This window comes from Polypterus senegalus, chromosome 2 (assembly GCF_016835505.1).
Source record: "Polypterus senegalus isolate Bchr_013 chromosome 2, ASM1683550v1, whole genome shotgun sequence".
Taxonomy (NCBI): domain Eukaryota; kingdom Metazoa; phylum Chordata; class Cladistia; order Polypteriformes; family Polypteridae; genus Polypterus; species Polypterus senegalus.
This window is the reverse complement of record NC_053155.1, coordinates 22486192-22507341: the sequence shown is the minus strand read 5'-3', so window position 1 is coordinate 22507341 and position 21150 is coordinate 22486192. Positions and strand designations below refer to the sequence as shown.

Sequence of the window (21150 nt, the reverse complement as noted above, 5' to 3'; positions counted from 1 at the left end):
CATTTAAATTTCTATTTGATATTTGGAATAAACTAAAAAGACAACTCACTGCTGTTAATGTAATGTTAATCATTTTTTTTTTTACTTTTGTTGTTCAAAGTTTTAATCTGCACCTTGTCTTTTGATAAATAAAAGAACTTTTATTTAAATTTGATTTCATTAAATTGATGGATATGAATATACTTTATAGGGATACAATTAGTTATGATCTTTGTAGTGGAACTAACATTACTGATATTGCTTTCTCACATTTGATGCAATCTTCATAATGCTTCATGTAGTTGAATGTTTTGCATAAATTTTTCCTTGCAGTGCTACAAAAATTTGCACAGTATGGGCAGAATTATTAATATTATGAATGATTATTTTCATTTTGGTAGTAAAACATTTAAGTGTCAAGTGATCAATCTAGTTTCAAGACTACTAATGTTTCTCAATTTTTCTAAAAATTGCCGCAAACACAAGAGAGAGATTTTCCCTCTTTTTAAAAGGTGATCTTAATCTTCAGGCTCCTAAGGACAGGTTCATTCGCCTGTAATTAATCATATTATGCAAGTACCTCTGATTCGCCATCACCCTCAGGTTTTGTAAATGTTGAGTATCTGTGACTGATTATAACACTTCTTTGCTTTTCAGAGCAGTTTGAAACTGGGTAGACTTGATAATTGTCAGAGCTACAGTATTAAATGGAACCTTTCATGTAGTAATCATAATCACGGTTAATATGCAATTAATTGTGCAGCTGTACATGTTTAGTAGAGTAAGAAGGAAATTTGTGCAAATAGTTATACTTTTAAAATTGTTCCGTTTTCTTTAACTCTGTTTTAGGCAAAATTTTTTTTTAAAAAAAGAGCACAAAGCAATGGTTTTAACATATCAAATCAACAAAAAATATTTACTTTTCACAAATGTTACTGTCTACCATGTTGTATGAGCCTGCATACTATTTGATTTCACATACTATGATTTCACATACATATCATAGTTGTGCTTGAAAGTTTGTGAACCCTTTAGAATTTTCTATATTTCTGGATAAATATGAACTAAAACATCATCAGATTTTCACTCAAGTCCTAAAAGTAGATAAAGAGAAACCAGTTATACAACTGAGACAAAAATATTATACTTGGTCATTTATTTATTAAGAAAAATTATCGAATATTACATATTTGTGGCAAAATTATGTGAACCTTTGCTTTCAGTATCTGGTGTGATCCCCCTTTGCAGCAATAACTACAACTAAACATTTCCGGTAACTTTTGATTATTCCTGCACACCAGCTTGAAAGAATTTTAGCTCATTCCTCCGTACAGAACAGTTTCAACTCTGGGATGTTGGTGGGTTTCCTCACATTAACTGCTCGCTTCAGGTCCTTCCACAACATTTCAATTGGATTAAGGTCATAACTTTGACTTGGCCATTCCAAAACATTTAACTTTATTCTTCTTTAAACATTCTTTGGAGAGCGACTTGTGTTCTTAGGGTCGTTGTCTTGCTTCATGACCCACCTTCTCTTGAGATTCAGTTCGTTGACAGATGTCCTGACATTTTCCTTTAGAATTCTCTGATATAATTCAGAATTCATTGTTCCATCAATGAAGGCAAGCCATCCTTCCCAGATGCAGTAAAACAGGCCCAAACCATGATACTACCACCACCATGTTTCACAGATGGGATAAGGTTCTTATGCTGGAATGCTGTGTTTTACTTTCTCAAATCATAACGCTTTTCATTTAAACCAAAAAGTTCTATTTTGGTCTCATCCGTCCACAAAACATTTTTCCAATATCCTTCTGGTTTGTCCACGTGATCTTTAGCAAACAACAGACGAGCAGCAATGTTTTTTTGGAGAGCAGTGACTTTCTCCTTGCAACCCTCCCATGCACACCATTGTTGTTCACTGTTCTCCTGATGGTGGACTCATGACCATGAACATTAGCCAATGTGAGAGAGGCCTTCAGTTGCTTAGAAGTTACTTTGGGGTCCTTTGTGACCTCGCCGACTATTACATGCTTTGCTCTTGGAGTGATCTTTGTTGGTTGACCACTCCTGGGGAGGGTAACAATGGTCTTGAATTTCCTCCATTTGCACACAATCTGTCTGACTGTGTATTGGTGGAGTCCAAACTCTTTAGAGATGGTTTTGTAACCTTTTCCAGCCTGATGAGCATCAACAACTCTTTTTGTGAGGTCCTCAGAAATCTTCTTTGTTCATGCCATGGTACACTTCCACAAACGTGTTGTGAAGAGCAGACTTTGATAGATCCTGTTCTTTAAATAACACAGGGAGCCCTCTCACACCTGATTGTCATCCCATTGATTGAAAACACCTGACTCTAATTTCACCTTCAAACTACCTCCTAATCTTAGAGGTTCACATACTTGTGCCACTCACAAATATGTAATATTCAATCATTTTCCTCAATAAATAAAAGACCAAGTATAATATTTTTGTCTCATTTGTTTAACAGGTTTCTCTCTCTTTACTTTTAGGACTTGAGTGAAAAATTGATGATGTTTTTTGTCATTTTTATATAGAAATATTGAAAATTCTGAAGGGTTCACAAAGTTCTAAGCACAACTGTACATGTTATACAACAAAGTCCTGCAAAGTGTAATATTGCTCAAAGCAGCCAATTGCATGCATTGCCACATTGCACTGCTTACAATATGTGTTGCACTGGTGCTTCCTTTTCAATAGTCTGTTGCTGCACTTTCTCACATACAGTATATTGTTAGTGTGTACTGTAGAGAGACAAGTCGCCCATTTGACATCATGCCATGCCACTGCCATCATGCCATGCCACTGCCATCAAGTTTCTATCCCCCCTTCTCTATTTGTAATGCCACAAAGCCCATCATCTTATCTTTTGTTGTGGGTTTCCACTTTGAAAAACGAGAATGTGGTGCAAGTGCAGCCCGCGATTCAAAAAATTGCTCTGCATACCTGTTTATCTCGTCTGACAGTAGCTGAAAAGCAGCATCAGGAGAGAACAGCCTAAAGTAGTCCAGCGGCTGGTAATCTGTCGTCTCCAACAGCAAGCCATGCTGTCTTGTGAAGTCCTGAAGCCACTTTGGCTCCCATGGATCAATGTCTAGTTCAATCCGAGTCCGACTCAGCGATAATGCGCAAAGCATCATCTGCTTTTCTTCACTCGCTTCGCTCCCTCATGAGATGTTGATGCCATCTTGCCTTTGTTTACATTTCATAACTCATGTACACGCAAGGATTAGATGCAGAGTCAATGAGTTTAACATTCCTCCAAGCAGAGAGGGAATGCATGTGACGTAACAGTGAGTTTTGTCGCCATTAACAGCTGATTGTTGCCCTCTACCCCCGGATGTTGACTTTCGTCGACATGCGCCCTCATCCCCCTCCTGTTGACAAAAGTTGGCATCCGCCCTAAAAGAGCTAAAGGCAGGTGTTAACAAAAGAAAACCTCAAGGAGAAGAAGGCTAGAACACTTATTAATTGTTCATTAAAGTGATTTCCAATGGACTATTTTGTTTAATCAGCCACATGGCAACTAACACTACAAAATAAAGTGAGGCTTGTGTATGTCCAACATTTCCTTTCCTTGCAGCATCAAAAACCAGCTGTTGCTCTTACTTGAGAATCAAGTTACCGTAGATCCCGGAATACAGGCTGACCCGGTATATTAGCCGAACCCCTTCTCTACCTACTAAATTACATGTATTTGCCTATGACCGGTATTTAAGACGACCCCCTTCTCCAAGCAAAATTTTCTAAATTTCCTTAAAAGTGTCTCTTCGAATATATTTATAATGTTTATCGGCGAGAATTTGAGACTGCCGGCATTTTTGATGGAAACCAGGAAGTAATTGCGGAGAAGTTTGGTAAAATGAAACCTTTGTGTTGAAACTAAGCATGGCCGCAGCAGCTCAGGGCTCTCCTTTTCAGTACACTTTTTTTTGTTGTTTTTGTACATTTTTTTTTTGTTTGTCCTTGTTTGTGCACGATTGGTTCGGCGAACATCCGCTACACCATTCAGAACCTTATAGACATCGGTGTCCAGAGCCAGACATTTGTTTCGATTGATTTTCATCACACGCACAACATCCCAGACAACATAGCGACACCAGCGGGCTCTCCGTGGATTGTTGTCAGGTCTAGGAGACGACACAGACGGAGGAATGACAGAAAGCAGAAGTGGGGCCGCAGATCCTGCGTTATGCTAAAGCTAAAAAACAACCATACAAGCCTTATACAGAACTTTTTTCTGCACTGAAGGAGCTGATTTTAATCTCATTGTAGATGCGTATAGTGACAATAAAAGGCATTCTATTCTAGAAACAATTTCATACTGTACTCACCATTTAAATTGACATCTTTGGGCTGCAAGAAGGGAGGAGATATTTCGATTGCGTTCGCTTTCTTTTACCTTCTCTTCCTTCCTTAGCAATTATGTGTCTTGCTTGCATGGTCTTAATGAATTATATATATATATATATATGTAAATCACTGCAATGACGGAAATCACATCCACAAACACATGTATCTGGGCTCTGACGCTACTAACGCTCCTGGTTGTTTGTTTACAATCGCGCAAGCGTATACACGTGACTGCATCCATTTAAGTAGCAAGATGTTGGTCGAAATCAAAACAAAAATTTCATTTTAAACTTCCGATAATTTATTATAAATTTTATTAATAAAATCAACAACTAAAACACTTTTTTGAATAAATTCTTTATTTAATTTAAAGTACCATCATGCAAAGTTACTTCTTCATCTGAGAGATGGCTCTGTGGTTTCGTCATTATTTACTTCTGTATTCATCGGCAAAACCGGCATTGCGCTGGAAAACTTGAATCTGAAACTCCAGGCCAGAAATCTAGGACAAAAGTCTCAGCTTATATAACGGGATCTACGGTAACTGAAGGTGTTCTTCCCCCCACCCCCACCCCCAACCCAATCACCTATGTAAACGAGAAATATGCCAGACCGTGCCTTGTGGTTTGTAGCATCACCAGTGCAACATGCATTACCAACCGCATGACTTACCGTTCCATGCAGTTGGTCATTTTGATCGATATCGTATGTTCTGAATTATCATGTGTAGAGTGTTTATATATTTCATAAATTTGTAAGGTGTATTTGTTTACATAGTTTAAATAAAATAGTTTAGACACATTTCACAGAAAGTGAGTTTTTTGAAAGTAATTCATCCTTCAGAAAAAAAGGTAATTTTATTCATGATTGAACATTAATAGAACCCTGTCTTGTAAATTCGACATAGTTTGGGCAATTTAAATATTTTTCCTCTTTTTTTTTTCCTTCCCAAGTTATAAATCTAAGGGTCGGTCTTTATATATAAAAAATTTAAATTGCCTATTACTTTTTTGGCATTTAGATTATAGTGCCTGTTGGAAATAGTAACTTGGATGAAATCAAATAGTCTGTAGGTGTTCCATTAAGCTATTCTGTAACAAATAGAGAGAAAACACATTATCTTGACAAAAGAAAATAATTTTTTTCTTATGCATGTGAATGAATATGTAGTCTTACTGTAAATTATCTTTGGGGTCTCCTACAGATTTGATGAACTGTCTCATTCAGTTGATCTCCTCTACAGAAATTCCAGAGGAATTTTAAAAACCAGAGAATTGCAAACCTTTCTCCTGAGTGTGTGTTTGTAGTAGATTGTATTAATACAATGGAAGTTATGTATCATATCATGAAGTGAAGAAATAGCTACTTTTATGTTTATAAAGGGAAAAGCTTAAGCCATCAAGTCAATTCCTCATGCAAATGTCAGTTCAAGAGAAGCATTCGCCCCCAGTGAGTCCTGCACATGATGATAAACTGCTAAGCTAACACTTTCAGACCAAGAGTTAAAATAAAATCTGGCCATAATTAAGTAATTATTGAAATTGGAGGATAATTCCATCCAAATCACTGGATAGAGTAGTTTGCTATATAACGTTTGCTTAAGTCATAACAGATTGCAAAATAAATGTTTTAATGCATACTGTATGTAATATTTTAACTTTGGAACAAGAATTGGGTTTTACTTTGCTACTTGGCAAGGCTGAATTGTATGCTGCTATAATTGTACATTTTATTTTTTCATTATGTTCTGAATTATACTGCTTTGCAATAATTTTATTTGAACAGTGATTAAAATACACTAACACTCAAACCTCTGGTCCTCCAAGAAATGTTTAATGTGCTGCTTAAGAAACACAGCATCCCAAGTTATCCTGACAACTGTGTCACCATCTTTTGCTTGCCCTGTGTGTATGATTGTCTTTTGAGCTCAGTCAATGACTTGGTTTTGCAATGAAAACAAACAGTTGGCCTGTGCAATATGTGTCATCCTGCCACTGTTTCTTTTTCCCTGTCAGCCACAGCGTGTGGCCATGTCATCGCTTGCCAAAAGAAGGTCAAAAAGCCCATTTCTGTGGCAAAGGATGCCTATCTCTCCAATTCTTGGGTTGTGTTGTGCTTATCCTATCATAAGCTCTTGATTTTGGATTAAGATGAAGGTTTTCACAACTCAGTGATTGAGTTTTTGCACAATAGACAAACCTTAACATTACGTATATGTAAATATATACAGGTAAAATTCCATTACAATGAATATCTTTACAATGAAATTTTCATTACAACTAAGTATTTTTATGGTTCTGAGAGTTTCCCCATAAGACGCGAGTCTATACAAATCTCGTTACTATGAAGTACATTCAGCAGATACTTTCATTACAACAAAGTGCCCAAAAGACCTTGAAATGCCTGAATGAATCATCCACTGAGCAGCTAGTTCTGTGGCCGCAGCTCAGTTGTGCACAATGATCCCCAAACAGGAACTTGGAACTTTCCTCATACTGTTTTTTTTCTTTGCCTTTTTTGTTTCCTGCTGTTTTAAGTGATACCTTTTGCTTGTTGCTTGTCAACGTTTGAAAAACATCCATTGGAATTTAACTCATTGTCACCCTCCTATAGAAACGGCAGACACGAAAACAGTTCATATTAGAAAAAAAAAACTTTACATTTTTGTAGGTCCTGATTGTGGCAAAAAGTAAAAAGGCGTTGCCAGTGAATTCAGAATTTCGCCATTGATGCTGTCAGCTTTCTTGAAAGACGGAGCAAAAGAAGAAGAAACATCTTGGATTGCAAACGTATGTGAACTGCTGCATTCGAAGACATTGAAAAAGCAGTTTTTATGTGGTTCAGTGATGCTCGTTCAAGAAACATTCCTATTAATGTGGCACTCATTCAAGAAAATGTGAGGTTTGTAAACTCCCTTGGGACCTCCCCAAATGGACAGCACGCGGAAGAGTGTCCCGAAGTCCGATCTCCGTGTCTATGGAAGACTGTTTATCTGTTGCCGGGGCAACAGCAGGCTCACAGCTATGCTGCATCTCTTCGCCAAAGCACACAGAAAAGATATTGATGGGTGATGCAAGGAACATTGTAAATGCAGGTAACAGGATCATTTGATCACTGATCTGGCCGTTACCCTGCCTGACTGCTGTGTCTGTGTATAGCAGAGTGGCAGATCAAGCTACAATAAATAAGTGTGCCATTCCTGTTTCAAGCTGAATAAAGCTGGTTTTGCTAAAGTACTGAGACTCCGCTTTTTGTTTTGGTGTGCAAGACAGGCACTTATAGCGCAACCCCTTTTTTATATGATTTGCTTCTGTGTCGCTTCACTGCAGCGCTATGAGCTTGTTTTTGCCCTGTCCCAGCAACGGACAAACAATCTTCCACAGACGACGCAATTGTGCTTCGGGACAGACTTCAGCGTGTCGTTCTCATTTTGTGTCTCAAAAGATTTCAGAAACCTCACAATATGAAGAAGAAAAGGATAATTCAGCTCCTGATTGATAACTATGCTGCCCACAACATGCTTCCACGTTTTGATAATGTTCATGTTGAATTCCTCCCACCCAATTGCACAGCAGTACTTCAGCCATTGGATTTGGGCATCATTCGCACCATTAAAGTATATTATTGAAAGGAAATGCTGAGTAAAATTCTCGTCAGCATATCTTGTAGGCAGGATGAGATTAAAATGAACACAAAAGAAGCTATTGAAAAGATTTCAAATACCTGAATGCAAGTTAAAGAAAGCACTATAGTAACAATTACAAAATCTCGTTACAGCAAAATTTTCATTACAACAAAATATTTTTTAGGTCCCTGGGAATTCATTGTAACGGAATTTTATCTATGTATGTATATAATATAGATAGAGATAATATAGAGAATATTGTGAAAAAGTTCAATATTGTAGACTCATGGTATCACACTCCTCTTAGCTAATTAGCCCTAAACACCTGCAAAGGTGTCCTGAGCCTTTAAATGGTTTCCCAGTCTGTTTCACCAGGCCACACAATCATGGGGAAGACTGCTGGCTTGACAGTTGTCCAGAAGATAGTCATTGACACCCTCCACAAGGAGGGTAAACCACAAAAGGTCATTGTCAAAGAAGCTGGCTGTTCACAGAATGTTGTATCCAAGCATATTAATGCAAAGTTGAGTGGAAGGAAAAATGTGGCACAAAAAGTTGAACAAGTAACACGAGATAACCGCGGCCTGAGAAGATTATGAAACACAGCCCATTCAAGAATATGGGAAAGATTAACAAGTAATGAACTGTGGCAGTGCAGTGCTTCATGAGCCACCACACAGACGTATCTGGGACATGGACTACAACTGTCGCATTCCTTGTGTCAAGTCACTCCTGAACCAGAGACAACTTCAGAAGCATCTTACCTGGGCTAAGGAGAAAAAAAACTGGACTGTTTCTCAGTGGTCCAAAGTCTTCTTTTCGGGTGAAAGTACATTTTACATGTCATTTGGAAATCCCAGAGTCTGGAGGAAGTGTGGAGAGGCACAAAATCCAAGTTGCTTGAGGTCCAGTGTGAAGTTTCCAAAGTCAGTGATGATTTGGGTAGCCATGTCATCTGCTGGTGTTGGTCCACTGTGATTTATCAAGTCCATAGTTTGCACAGCTGTCTACCAGGAAATTTTAGAGCACTTTATGCTTCCCTCTGCTGACAAGCCTTATGGAGATCCTGATTTCATTTTCCATCGGGACTTGGCACCTGCCCACACTGCCAAAAGTACCAATACCTGGTTCAGTGACCATGGTAGCACTGTGCTTAATTGGCCAGCAGACTCTTCTGACCTAAACATCAAGAGGAAAATGAGACCCACCAGACCCAACAATGCAGAAGAGCTGAAGGCCGCTGTTAAAGCATCCTGGGCTTCAGTAACACCTCAGCAGTGCCACAGGCTGATCGCATTAATGCAGTAATTCATGCAAAAGGAGCTCTGACCAAATACTGAGTGCAAACATGGATGTACTTTTAAGTAGGGCGACATTCCTGTATTAAATATATTTTTTTTTATTGGTCTTATGTAATATTTTAATTTTCTGAGATACTGAATTTTGAGTTTTCATTTCTGGTAGGCTCTAATCGGCAAAATGAAAAGAGATTAATGCTTGAAATATATCACTGTGTGTAATGAATCTATATTGAATGCACAGGAATCCGGACGAAATCTTACGGGCCGAGCTTGCGGATCAGGTGATTTCATTGCAGGAAAAGATTTCTAAACTTTTTGCTATCTCTGTAGAGCATCAGCATTGTGAACAAGAAACGCAGAAATGTTTATATGATATACGGTGTAAGCTCCGTGAATTCAAACCTGGTGATTGGTTCTGATTCCTTCTGACTCGCATGAGTTCCTAGCAAAATGGTAGGGTCCTGCCATTATTGAGGAGTGTATGGGGCTGGTGAATTACAAAGTCGGAATACCGGGCCGACGCAAACAGCAACAGATTTTGCATGTTAATCTCTTGAAGGAATTGCATAACCCTAAAGGATTTTGTGCTTCCTTGGCTGCTGTCTCTCAGACAGATGTTGCCATTGGTGACAATTTGACTGATTCGCAAAAAACAGAATTGTCATCTATGATTGAACGGAACACTGATGTTTTTTTCCTTGTTTCTTGCAGAACATAAAATCACTACTGAACCCAGTGTTAGGGTGTAGATGTGCCCATTTCAGGTCCCAGAAGTGCAAATGAATATTGTGCACGAAGAAGTCAAGCAAATGCTGGCATTGGATGGTGTTTGTGAAAGTAAAAGTGACTTGTGCATTCCGGTCACACTAGTCCCAAAACCGGATTGTTTGGTTCTGTATCGATTTTGTATCGATTTAAGGCACTTAAAATTTGCACCAAATTTGATGCTTATCCAATGCTCAGTGTTGACGAGTTGTTGAAAAACTGGGTCAGGCATCCTATATCTCCACGCTGGATCTCATGAAAGGTTACTGGAAGGTGTCTCTTGAGGCTGACAGTTGTCAGAAAAAAGCATTTGCAACTTCTGACGGTCTTTACGAATTTATTAGACTTCCGTTTGGTCTCCATGACATGCCTCTAACTTTGCAGTGAATGGTGGATCAGATATTGCGTCATCATTCTGAATATTCCAGGCATACCTTGATGATGTCGTGATTTTCAATAATGATTGGCATACGCATTTAGAACGGTTTCAGGCTGTTCTTGGTAGCTTGAGACAGGCTGGTTTGATAGCTAACCTTAAGAAATGTAGGTTGGGTATGTCTGAGACCTATACCCGAGTTATTCGTTGGGCAGGGGTTTGGTTCGCCCTCAACTTATAAAAGTGGATAAGGTGCTTGCTTATCCACATCTGGAGATGCAGAAATAGGTTCGTGCATATCTCGGGCTTGCCAGTTATTATAGAAGATTCATCCCTAATTTTGCAAATAGGGCTGTTCCTCTTTTTGGAAGAACCGTCCTGTTATCTGGACGAATGATTGTGAACAATCCTTCAGTGATTTGGAACATGCTTTGTCGTCTTACCCGGTTTTGCAGAATCCAGATTTTTTTTAAAGATTTTGTTCTGTAAATGGATGCTAGTGCGTCCGGTTTAGGCGCTGTCCTGTCTCAGGTTTTTGATGGTGAAGAGCACCCTGTCACATTTTTAATTAGGAAATTCCTCGGGAGCACAATTATTCGACAATTGAGAAGGAATGTTTGCCTATTAAATGGGCTGTGGATGCACTCAGTTATTATTTATGGGGTCGTAATTTTACCTTGGTGACCGATCACGCTCCTCTTCAATGGCTATACCGACAGAGATACAAACTCCTGTCTCACGAGAGGGTTCTTGAACTTGCACCCATATAATTTTAGTGTCCGTTATTGACCTGGCTCTGCACATATTTATGCAAATGTCATGTCGTGCTTGTCGGAGCCTGGTGTGGAGAGTTGATTAATTCACAAAGAGGTGAACAAAGCTGAGGGAGGGGGTGTGAAGAGAGGTGCTGAACGCACCCCAAGGAGACGCAGTCGCTTCTCTGAAACCCCCTCTTAAATGGTGATACAATGGGAAACAAATAGTGTTTTTCTAAACAGTTACCTTCTATATACTCCCCTTCCCGATCTCTACACCAGCTCTGTACGTATCTTCCATTGATTGAGACTGTGGTGGAAGTCTTCTTGCTTGAGGTTCTTTGACAGGCTTGATGTTTCTGTCTTCACTTCATCCATTGAAGAAGAATGTGTTCCCTTCAGGTCACTTTTGATTTTTGGGAACAAGTAAAAATCACAGGGAGCTAAACCACGCGAATAGAGAGGATGATAGAGGACATGAATGTTTTGTCAGTCAAAAACCGCTTTACGGAAAATGCATTGTCTTCGTTGGGCATTGAATGTCTTCCACATTTTCTCGTCTTTCCTTGAAATGTTTGTACCGCTCAAAAACTTGTGTGCAAGACAAACTGTTATCACCGTACACTGTTTTTACCATTTCATAAGTTTCTGTGGCCGTTTCGTTCAATGTTGTGAGAAATGTGGTGTTGATTCGCTGTTCAATTTTTTATTTTAATTTTTTTTTTATTTTTTCTTCTTCACCCGACATTATAGAGGCAACTTGTGTAGCAATTGTTGGGCAAATACTGATTGGGCTATTCACAGGCTATACCTAGCCGGTCGCTGGTTTGAAAGGATATAGTTCTATGGTACACATTTGGCCAACCTCCAGAAGGTTTTCCAGGAAAACCCCAAGCCCACTCCGGTTATTTGTGTCTCACCTCACATAACTCTTATGTGTCTGTGTGTATATATATATATATATATATATATATATATATACACACACCAGTCTTCTATTTGGTTCTTATTAGAAATAATGCTATATGTCCAACCCATCGCCATTTTGTCTTTTTTACAATCTCAAAATCTTGTGCAATCTTTGTTCTATTTTTTTCATTCTTTACCTTATAGTAATACATCTTTAAATATATAAAGATAAATTATGATTATATAAATAAAATTGATATAAGGGGTATCATAATCAGTTGTGCTGTGTTCTTTACAGCAGCTTATCTTTGGTTAGAGTGGCATATAAATTTATAGTTTAAGATGCATCAAAAAGGAAATTCCTATGGAGTCCATAAGGTTAAATTTTGTATCATGTTTTACTATCTTTATGATTGTTACAGCAGCAGTTATTACATTACATTCATATAAACAAATGAGACTTAACAAAACACCACACATAGTTGATGTAGTTTATAAGGATCAAATTTCCTTGATATTTTTTCAAATACAGAGACTCAGTGTCATTAAGTTTAAATGGGTTGCTCAGTTCTATTTTAACTTTCTTTTAATTTTGATTGCCACTATTTGTCAGACAGAAATGGTTGCAAATTGCACTCTCAAGTCATTTGGCGTGTATGTTTTTATTTAGTCAATGTATATAAACTTTCTTTTTTCTCTTCACAGTTCAAATGGTTAAATGATGTGGAGCATGAAAGTCATGACAATAAACATTTTATTTGTGCCAAGTATTTGTTAAACTCTTAAATTATCTTGAACATCAGTATCTCTGGCTTTTTTTCTTGAAGCTACCTGGTCCCCGTAAGGAATTAGCAGTACTATTGGTTAAGTTGTATTCTGGGACCAGGTACCTTGAGTTGTTACCAATATTAACAATTCCCTTTTAAAATGTAATTGATGAATTCCTTATGTGGAGTATTTTGTACTGAACTTAATATAATTTATAGTACTGCTGTTTTTGTGTACATAATGGGCTTACCTGGAAAAATGTACTATTGACTTAGCAAACATCTGTTAAATTTGTTTATATTTACTTTTTCATTTTAAAATGAATTACTCTTTTGTTGTAACAGATCAATTATCTCATGGAGAACAGATTCAGAGTGAAGTCACCAAAAGTAAACCTAAGAAGCAAAAGAAGCATGCCAGTAAGAAGAAGAAAAAGAAGAAAAAGAAAGAAGAAAAAGAAGAACTTGTTTCTCGTTCTAGATCGGAGGATACCTCAGGATCTGGGACAGAGTCAGAGTCGGAAAGTAAACATTCAAAAACCGTTCCACGTGAGGCTTCTGTGCAGACTGCCTACAATTTAAAGGACACCAATATGCCTCTTGCTGATTCTGTTCAGGCTGTGGAAATTTGTAAACAAGATGAGTTTGGGCCCATCCCACCTCCAGCAACTGATAACTTTTCCGTCCATTCTTATGAAATCTTCCCAACATCAAACACTGATACCTATCAAAAACAAGCAAGCAGTTTATTAGGTGAACCTATGAATATTACAGCGAGTGGTGATGCAGTTGATTTTACAACTTGTGGTGAGTTGGCTAAAACAGGTAAAACACAAGTAGAACAAGTTTTAAATACCTGTGAAGATGGAAATATTTTGGATAAAAGTCACATTGTTTCTAAAATTGACCATAAAGAGATTAAGTTTGAAAAAGGTCACTCTGAATCCCCACTGAAAGACTCGTCTTCTATATATTCACCTCCAAAGGACAATTATAGCAGCTCTGCAAGCCAGAGCTGTGTTAAAAATACTTCTGGTACCTCTCCATTGAGGTCGTCCAGCTTAAGAAAAAGTGAGTCATTGCCCAAGTCCAAAAGCAGATTGTCATCATCAAGGTCTGACAAAAGCAAATCAAAGTCATTATCTCCTTTAAAGGTGGGTGGAAGATCAAAATCTCCACCTCATAAGAGGGCTAGACATTCAAAATCTCGATCACGCTCAAGGTCTGTGTCACACAGACAAATTAAGCAGATACAAACTAGATCTCAGGGTAGACGCAGGATTTCAAAATCAAGATCTTTGTCTAAAACTAGAAGATCTAAATCTCGTTCTTTAACTAGAATCCACCAATCCAGGTCTAGAACTCCAAGACATAACAAACGGTCAAATTCAAGGTCCTTAGTGAGAACCAAACGTTCCAAATCAAGGTCAGATAAGAAAACTCGGAGATCTGTGTCAAGATCACCACGGCGAAAGAGATCTACATCACGTTCTCCTAAGCGGAAGAAATCAAAATCACAGTCTCCAAGACGTAAAAGATCAGAATCACGATCTGTTAGACGATGGAAGTCTAAATCACGGTCACCAAGGCGTAGGAGGTCAGAGTCTCGCTCGTTAAGGAGGAGGAGGTCTAAGTCACGGTCACAGAGAAGAGGAAGGTCACGGTCTTCAAGGTGGAGGAGGAGTAAATCACGATCCGTAAGGAGGCGACGTTCAGATTCCCGTTCTACAGGGCGAAATCGATCTAAATCACACTCTGAAAGGAGGCACAGGTCTGCATCACGTTCTGCAAGAAGACATAGATCTGCATCACGCTCTACTAGAAGGCATAGATCAAATTCACGCTCTGCACGGAGGCACAGGTCAAAATCTCGTTCACCTAGGAGACACAGGTCTAAGAGTCACTCACCAAGGAGGCACCGGTCTAGGTCGCGATCCCTGAGGAGGCACCGGTCTAGGTCGCGATCCCTGAGGAGGCACCGGTCTAGGTCGCGGTCCCTGAGGAGGCGCAGGTCTAGAACACGATCTTCAAGGAGGCACAAGTCTAAATCTCGATCTCCAAGAAGAAACCGTTCACGATCACGTTCTGCACCACGGAGGAATCGTTCTCGGTCACGCTCTGCACGGAGGAATCGTTCTCGGTCACGTTCTGCATGGAGGAATCGTTCTCGGTCACGTTCCACTCGAAGAAACCGGTCTCGATCTCACTCTCCAAGGAGAAACCGGTCACAGTCTCTCTCTCCACAGAGGAAAAAATCTAGATCACCCTCGCCTAAAAGGAATAGATCCAAGTCTAAATCTCAAACACCTAAGCAAAATACAGAGCCAAAGTCTAGATCCCCCAAAAGGGACAAATGCTCTGAAACTACATCTCCTGCAAAAAAATCATCTAAAGGTAAATCTACAGCAGAAAGCAGAAGACCAGAGAGCACATCTTTGACTCAAGTTAGGCAATCAAAATCTCCCAAAAGAAATGAAACTAAATCTCAGTTTTCAAATAGGAGTACAAACTCAAGATCTAGATCATCTGAAAGGCAGGAATATTCCAAGTCGTGCCATCCAGAAGGCTTGACTAAATCCATCTCTCCTAAAAGGACAGAAGAGGTGGAAATGCCTCTTTCGATTAATTTTGCTGTATCTGAATGTGTAGAAACATCTCCTTCAGTTAATCAGGCTAAATCTGAATCACCTGCAACGCTTATACCCAAGTCTCCGCTTTCTGAAATGAATTTGTTGAAAGAAAAATCTCCAGAAAAGGATCCTTGCTGCAAGTCCATGTCTCCCGATAGTATGTATGGTATTGAGCCAGATACATTTTCCACAATTGTGCCTCCTCCTTTGCAGGATTCTATAAGCGCACCCCCACCATGTTCAGAAACTATCTCAAACTTAGCATTTCAGTGTGCAACTGCTGACCAGCATTCTGAAGAAAATCCCCATTTGGTAAAGAAGCCTTCAGAATTGGAATCTTGCCTTGCTGCTGATTGCGGCGTATCACTATTTTCACAGTCTGAATTTCATCCAGACTTGACACCTAGTGATGTCAAAATGCAGTCTCCAGAGACAACTGCAATTCTGTCTAAGGAACAGATACCAGAACCTATTACAGCAGTAGAGGATGTTGTTGAATCAGTGTCCATTTTAAATGCGGACTATTTGAATCCTGATTCTATAATACCAAAGGATTCATCTGCTTCAGTTTCACTAATTAATCCTGTCCCGTGTGTACCACTGGAAACAAAAACAGAACATACATTTCCATCTCAAATTCACTCATGGCCTTTATTTCCTCAAAGTAGTGTTTCTTCTCAACTTGATTATTCTGAAAAATTTCCTAAATCAAGTTCCACAGTAGGAGGAAAATCTAAATGTTCCAGTCGGATCAACCCAGTATTTCTTTCAACAGTTCAGGGAAGACTAAAATTTGATTTTGTTACCAATCTTGATTGCAAATCTAAAAGCAAACAGGAACGCAGTTCCCAGCTGAAAACACCAAAAATACCTGCATCAAAACAAGAATCGAATGTAAGCATGCCAAGTTCAGATATTCACTTGAAATCGCAATCAAGCACAGGGCATTATTCATCTAGTATTGTACCTGCCACATATGGTGTACAATTAGAGCATAAACCTGATCTCCCCTTATATACAAATTCTGTGGCATTAAGCATTTGTTCGAATTCTAGCTCTCAAGCTGAAGCCCAGGTAGGGCCTCCCACCCAACCACAAAAATTTTCTTCTGAACTTTGTCAGCCTTCTTTCAAAACAGATAGAGACTCTAAAGTTGCATCTACTGTTAATGAATCATGTCTTAGTTGGAAGGATAATACAGACCGTAAATATATGACTCCTGAATCAACATACTCCGTTGAGGCAGGAATTGACATAAAAAGCATGAATACCCAAAAGACAGGGATAAATTCTATGGTACCTGATGAAGAAAGAGGGACTTGTCTCTATGATGCATATGTGGATCATATCGATAAACCTCATACTAAAGAAAGCTCTACTTCTTCATTCAAAGTAGACATTTCTAAAACATCTGCCATAGATCAGAGACAAAACTCTCCAAATAAAGCTAATACCGACCCTGTAGTTTCTTCTCCTAGAAGAGATGAGTGGACATCTCCCACTAAGAAAAACACAGATTCAAGTACAATTTCTTCTAATTTAATGAAGTTCCCTTCTCCAAATAAAGCAAGCGTAGATTCAAAAGATACATCTCCGAGTATTGAAAGATGCCCATCTCCCATGAAGACAGACACAGATTCTAAAGCAGTGTCTCCAGACAGAGAAAGATGGGACTCTCTGTCCAAGGGTGGCACAGATTCTAAAGGTGTCTCTCCTGTTAGGGAAATGTGGACACCACCATTCAGGACTTGCACAAATTCTAAAGATGTATCACCAAGTCGCGATATCTGGCTGTTGCCCTACAAGACTGATACAGAATCTAAAGATCCCACTTGCATTACTTCTCCAAATGAGGCAGACACAGAATGTAATGATACCTTTGCCAGCAGAGAAAGATGGACTTCATTCTCAAAGAATGATGCAGATTCTAAAGATGTTTCTCCAAACAGAGACAAATGGGAATCTCCTACTAAAGTTGACACCAGTTGCAAAACATCACCTCTCAGGCAAAGTTGGACTTCACCATTCAAAACTGACACATATTCCAAAGAGATCTCTCCCTGCAGGGAAATATGGGCATCCCCGTCCAAGACTGATACAGATTCTAAAGATATGTGTCTTATAAGGGAGAGGTGGGAATCTCCTTCAAAGACAGACACAGATTCCAAAGAAATATCTCCTGTTAGAGAAAGCTGGACAAGTCCTTTAAGGACGGACACAGACTCAAAAGATATGTCATCAGTTGGTGAGCGATTGTCACCATACAGAACAGATAATGATTCCAAAGGTGTGTCTCCTGTTGAAGAAAGATGGGCATCTCCCTTCAGGTCTGATATAGATCCTAAAAGTTTATCTTCTGTTGAAGAACGATATATGTCTCCTTGTAGAACAGATGTTTATTTCAAAGATGCATCTCCGTACACTGATGATTCTAAGGATATTTGCCCAGTGGAAGAACCATGGATAACCTCATGTAAAAAAAATGTAGATAAGGATATTTCAGACAGCTGTCTGTCTTCTTCCCAGTCACATGGAGATTTTAAAGGGATGTCTTCAGCAGCAGAAAGTTGGATATCTGATTCCACAGTTGTTACTTCTAAAGATGTGCCTTCTGTTATAGAGACATGTCAGTCTCCCTACAGTGCAGATACAGATTCTAAGGGTATCACTGAAAAATGTTCATCTTCAGGAAGAGATGACATGTCTGTAATTAAAGCCAAGTATTCCTCCCCTGATACAGATCCTACACTTGTGCATCCAGTTTTGAATTTATGTCTGTCTACCTTTAAGACCATCCTAGATTCAACACATGCAGAAGATACAGGACCCGCCTCCCAGATAGTAACAGCTTTAAAATCTGCATCTCCCATTGGTTCTCCCTTTAACACTGATAAAGATGAAGAATGCATCCCTGCTGTTTGTAAAATGCGTTCTGTTCCCAGAGCAGACATGGTTGAGGTAATTAAGCCTTTGTTGCAAACAAAGCATCATGGAGAATGCACCACTTCGTTTAGAAAAAGACGCTCCACTTCTCATGATGAATTCCCAGAAGACGCATATCAAGTTAAGGATAATTTCTTACCTTCATGCAAGGCAGAGTCTGATCAAAATCAATTCAAAACAGATAAGAAGCACAAGTCAAGTGTTAAGGAAGTATCTCCAGAGTCCGATGAACAGTGCACATCTGGTTTTAAATCACATGTTGATGAAATATGTTCTCCTGGTGAAGATACTAATAAAGCTTTTGTGGATAAGAGAATGGAAAAGCACTTGACTTCATTTTGCGATGCGGAATTACATGAGGAACGTGTGTCTGATGCTTGTGCTACAGAAGTGGCTGAAAAGGTGTGTGGAAAAATACATCCTTGTCCTACAGTAATGAATGAAGAACGTACATTTTTTGTAAATGAAAATTCTTCCATTCCAACACAGGCAGAAAGCAGAAATTCAGAAAAAGATGTGGAGCTTTCAGATAGTGAGCTGAATACTTCTGAGGTGCAGAACTCTGAGGAATCAATGTCAAGCCATGATAAAACAATTGTTCCTTTGCGTTCATATACACTTACAGCAGAGCACAGTGAAATTATTTCTTCTCCAGTCCACAGCGCCAATGATGAGCATAATTCTTGTGAAAATCGAACTAGTCGTCCATGTCAGGTGCAAAAAGAGCTGGAACATATACCCCACAATGGTCAGATTAGTTATCCTTATCAAAAAGAGGTACACCTGTCTCAGACTGGGGAAATGTATTCTCCTTGTGCATCTTTTGCAAATGTGAAAGACTCATCTCCAAAGAAGGAACAATCAGCTGATGAACAGTTCTCTGAAAAATTGTGTTCCGAGAGAGAAAATGTTTCTGATATTTCATGTACGTATCCTCCTTGTGATCTACTGCATCTGGAACATTTACCCCACACTACAGAAGTATGCCCTGCTTCTCAAGCAGTGCCCGGGGTAGATCTTGTGCCTCCTGTTAAAGAAGACCCTTCAATTTACCAAACTGAATGCCGTATTCAGCATGAAACTCCTGTGAGAGAATCATATTCTCTTCCTCCTCCTCCTCCTCCTCCTCTAGATTCTGAAGTTTCTTGTATTACACAGGAATGTTCTTCCAAAGCTGTCTTTGATTCTGCATTTATCACACCTGCTTCAGAAGAAATGTTAAACACTTCAGAATTAAACCTTAAAGATCTAAAGTGTAAGTCACCAGTCAATGAAAGGTCTAAATCTAGTACTCCGTCTACAAGTAAATCTATGTTTGAACCAACCACAAAAGCAAATAGATCAAAATCTAGGTCACCTTCTACAAACAAGAGAATATATAGAACTAGACGTTCAAAATCTAGATCACCTCCCTTAAAGAAGCATACAAAATACTCCAGACAAAGAAGATCGAACTCTACAACCCCAGCTAAAAAAGGTCGTTCAAAGTCTAGATCTCGTTCAAAGAACAAAAAATCAAAATCAAGATCACCAGCAAAAAAGAAACGTTCAAAATCCAAATCTCTTTCTCGAAAGAGACGGTCCAGGTCCAGGTCTCCTGTGAGGAAGAAGTCCAGGTCCCGGTCTTCTGCGAGAAAGAAATCCAGGTCCAGGTCTCCTGCCAGGAAGAAATCCAGGTCCCGGTCTCCTGCAAGGAAAAAGAAATCCAAATCAGTGTCACCTGTCAGGATACGCTCTAAGTCATTATCGCCTATAAGAAAGCGATCAAAATCAAGGTCTCCAGTCCGCAAGAAAATTTCAAGGTCTAGAACTCCCAATAAGAAAAGACGGTCTAGGTCACGGTCGCCAGCAAAAAAAAAAAGAACACGATCACGATCTTTGACACGTACGAGACAGTCTAAATCGAGATCACCCAAAAGGAAAAGATCCAGGTCTAGATCTACTAGAAAAAGATATTCTAGGTCACCTAAAAAAACTAAGCGTTCAAAGTCAAGGTCACCCACTCGAAAAAGACGCTCAAAATCGGCTGACAAAAACAAAAGATCAAAATCTAGATCTCTTTCAAGATCTAATATACGTCAGAAACGCTCAAGGTCTAAAAAACGTTCACGGACTCGATCATTATCTAAGCACAGAAAAAAGTCAAGATCTGTTTCAAGGGACAGGAAATCTAGATCACCAGAAAGAAGGCGAAGATCCAGCTCTCGAGACACTTTCAGGAGAGGAGGCAGATCTCGATACCGCAGTCGTTCCATTGATCGATGGAGGAGATCTCGATCATTTAACAGACGAAGGGCAGCTAGCAGGTCACCAGTGCTTTTGTTGAGACGAAGGAGATCTGGATCAAGGAATCGTAGAAGTCCTAGTAAGACACCACCTCGTCTCACAGAATTAGGTATGTTACAATTCTTGATGTAGCCATCTTAGTGAAATTTTGAATTTTTATAGCATTTATCTGAAGCAGGTGATTTATTTTTTATTTAAATACCATTTTTCATCTGAATCTTACACTGTATTTTCACTGTCAGTCTGTGAGTGCCGAAAAAGTTTATAATTTATGTTTATAGCAATTGATTATTCTGGTTATATTTAAACTGTAGGTATTTTATCTTTTTGTGAGTTCAGAATCAGAATGTAGACCATTAATCTGACAAACGTCTGCTGGTCTAAAAGACCTGTTTCACCTTCATGAAGAAAATTAGTTATGTTACTGTAATGTTTTATTA

At 39.0% G+C, this 21150-nt stretch overlaps 1 protein-coding gene across 3 annotated transcripts in view; it reads left to right on the top strand.

The window, feature by feature from the left end:
• The window catches only part of LOC120522830 (serine/arginine repetitive matrix protein 2-like), a 143196-nt gene that overhangs the window by 51703 nt on the left and 70343 nt on the right, over positions 1 to 21150 (top strand). For all 3 annotated transcript variants that reach the window (XR_005632523.1, XM_039743517.1, XM_039743518.1), the window contains one exon: positions 13197 to 20819. Coding sequence is in view for 2 of the 3 variants with exons in the window: in XM_039743517.1 (XP_039599451.1) it covers positions 13197 to 20819 (7623 nt within the window). In the remaining variant the exon portion in view is untranslated. The remainder of the gene's footprint in view (positions 1 to 13196; positions 20820 to 21150) is intronic.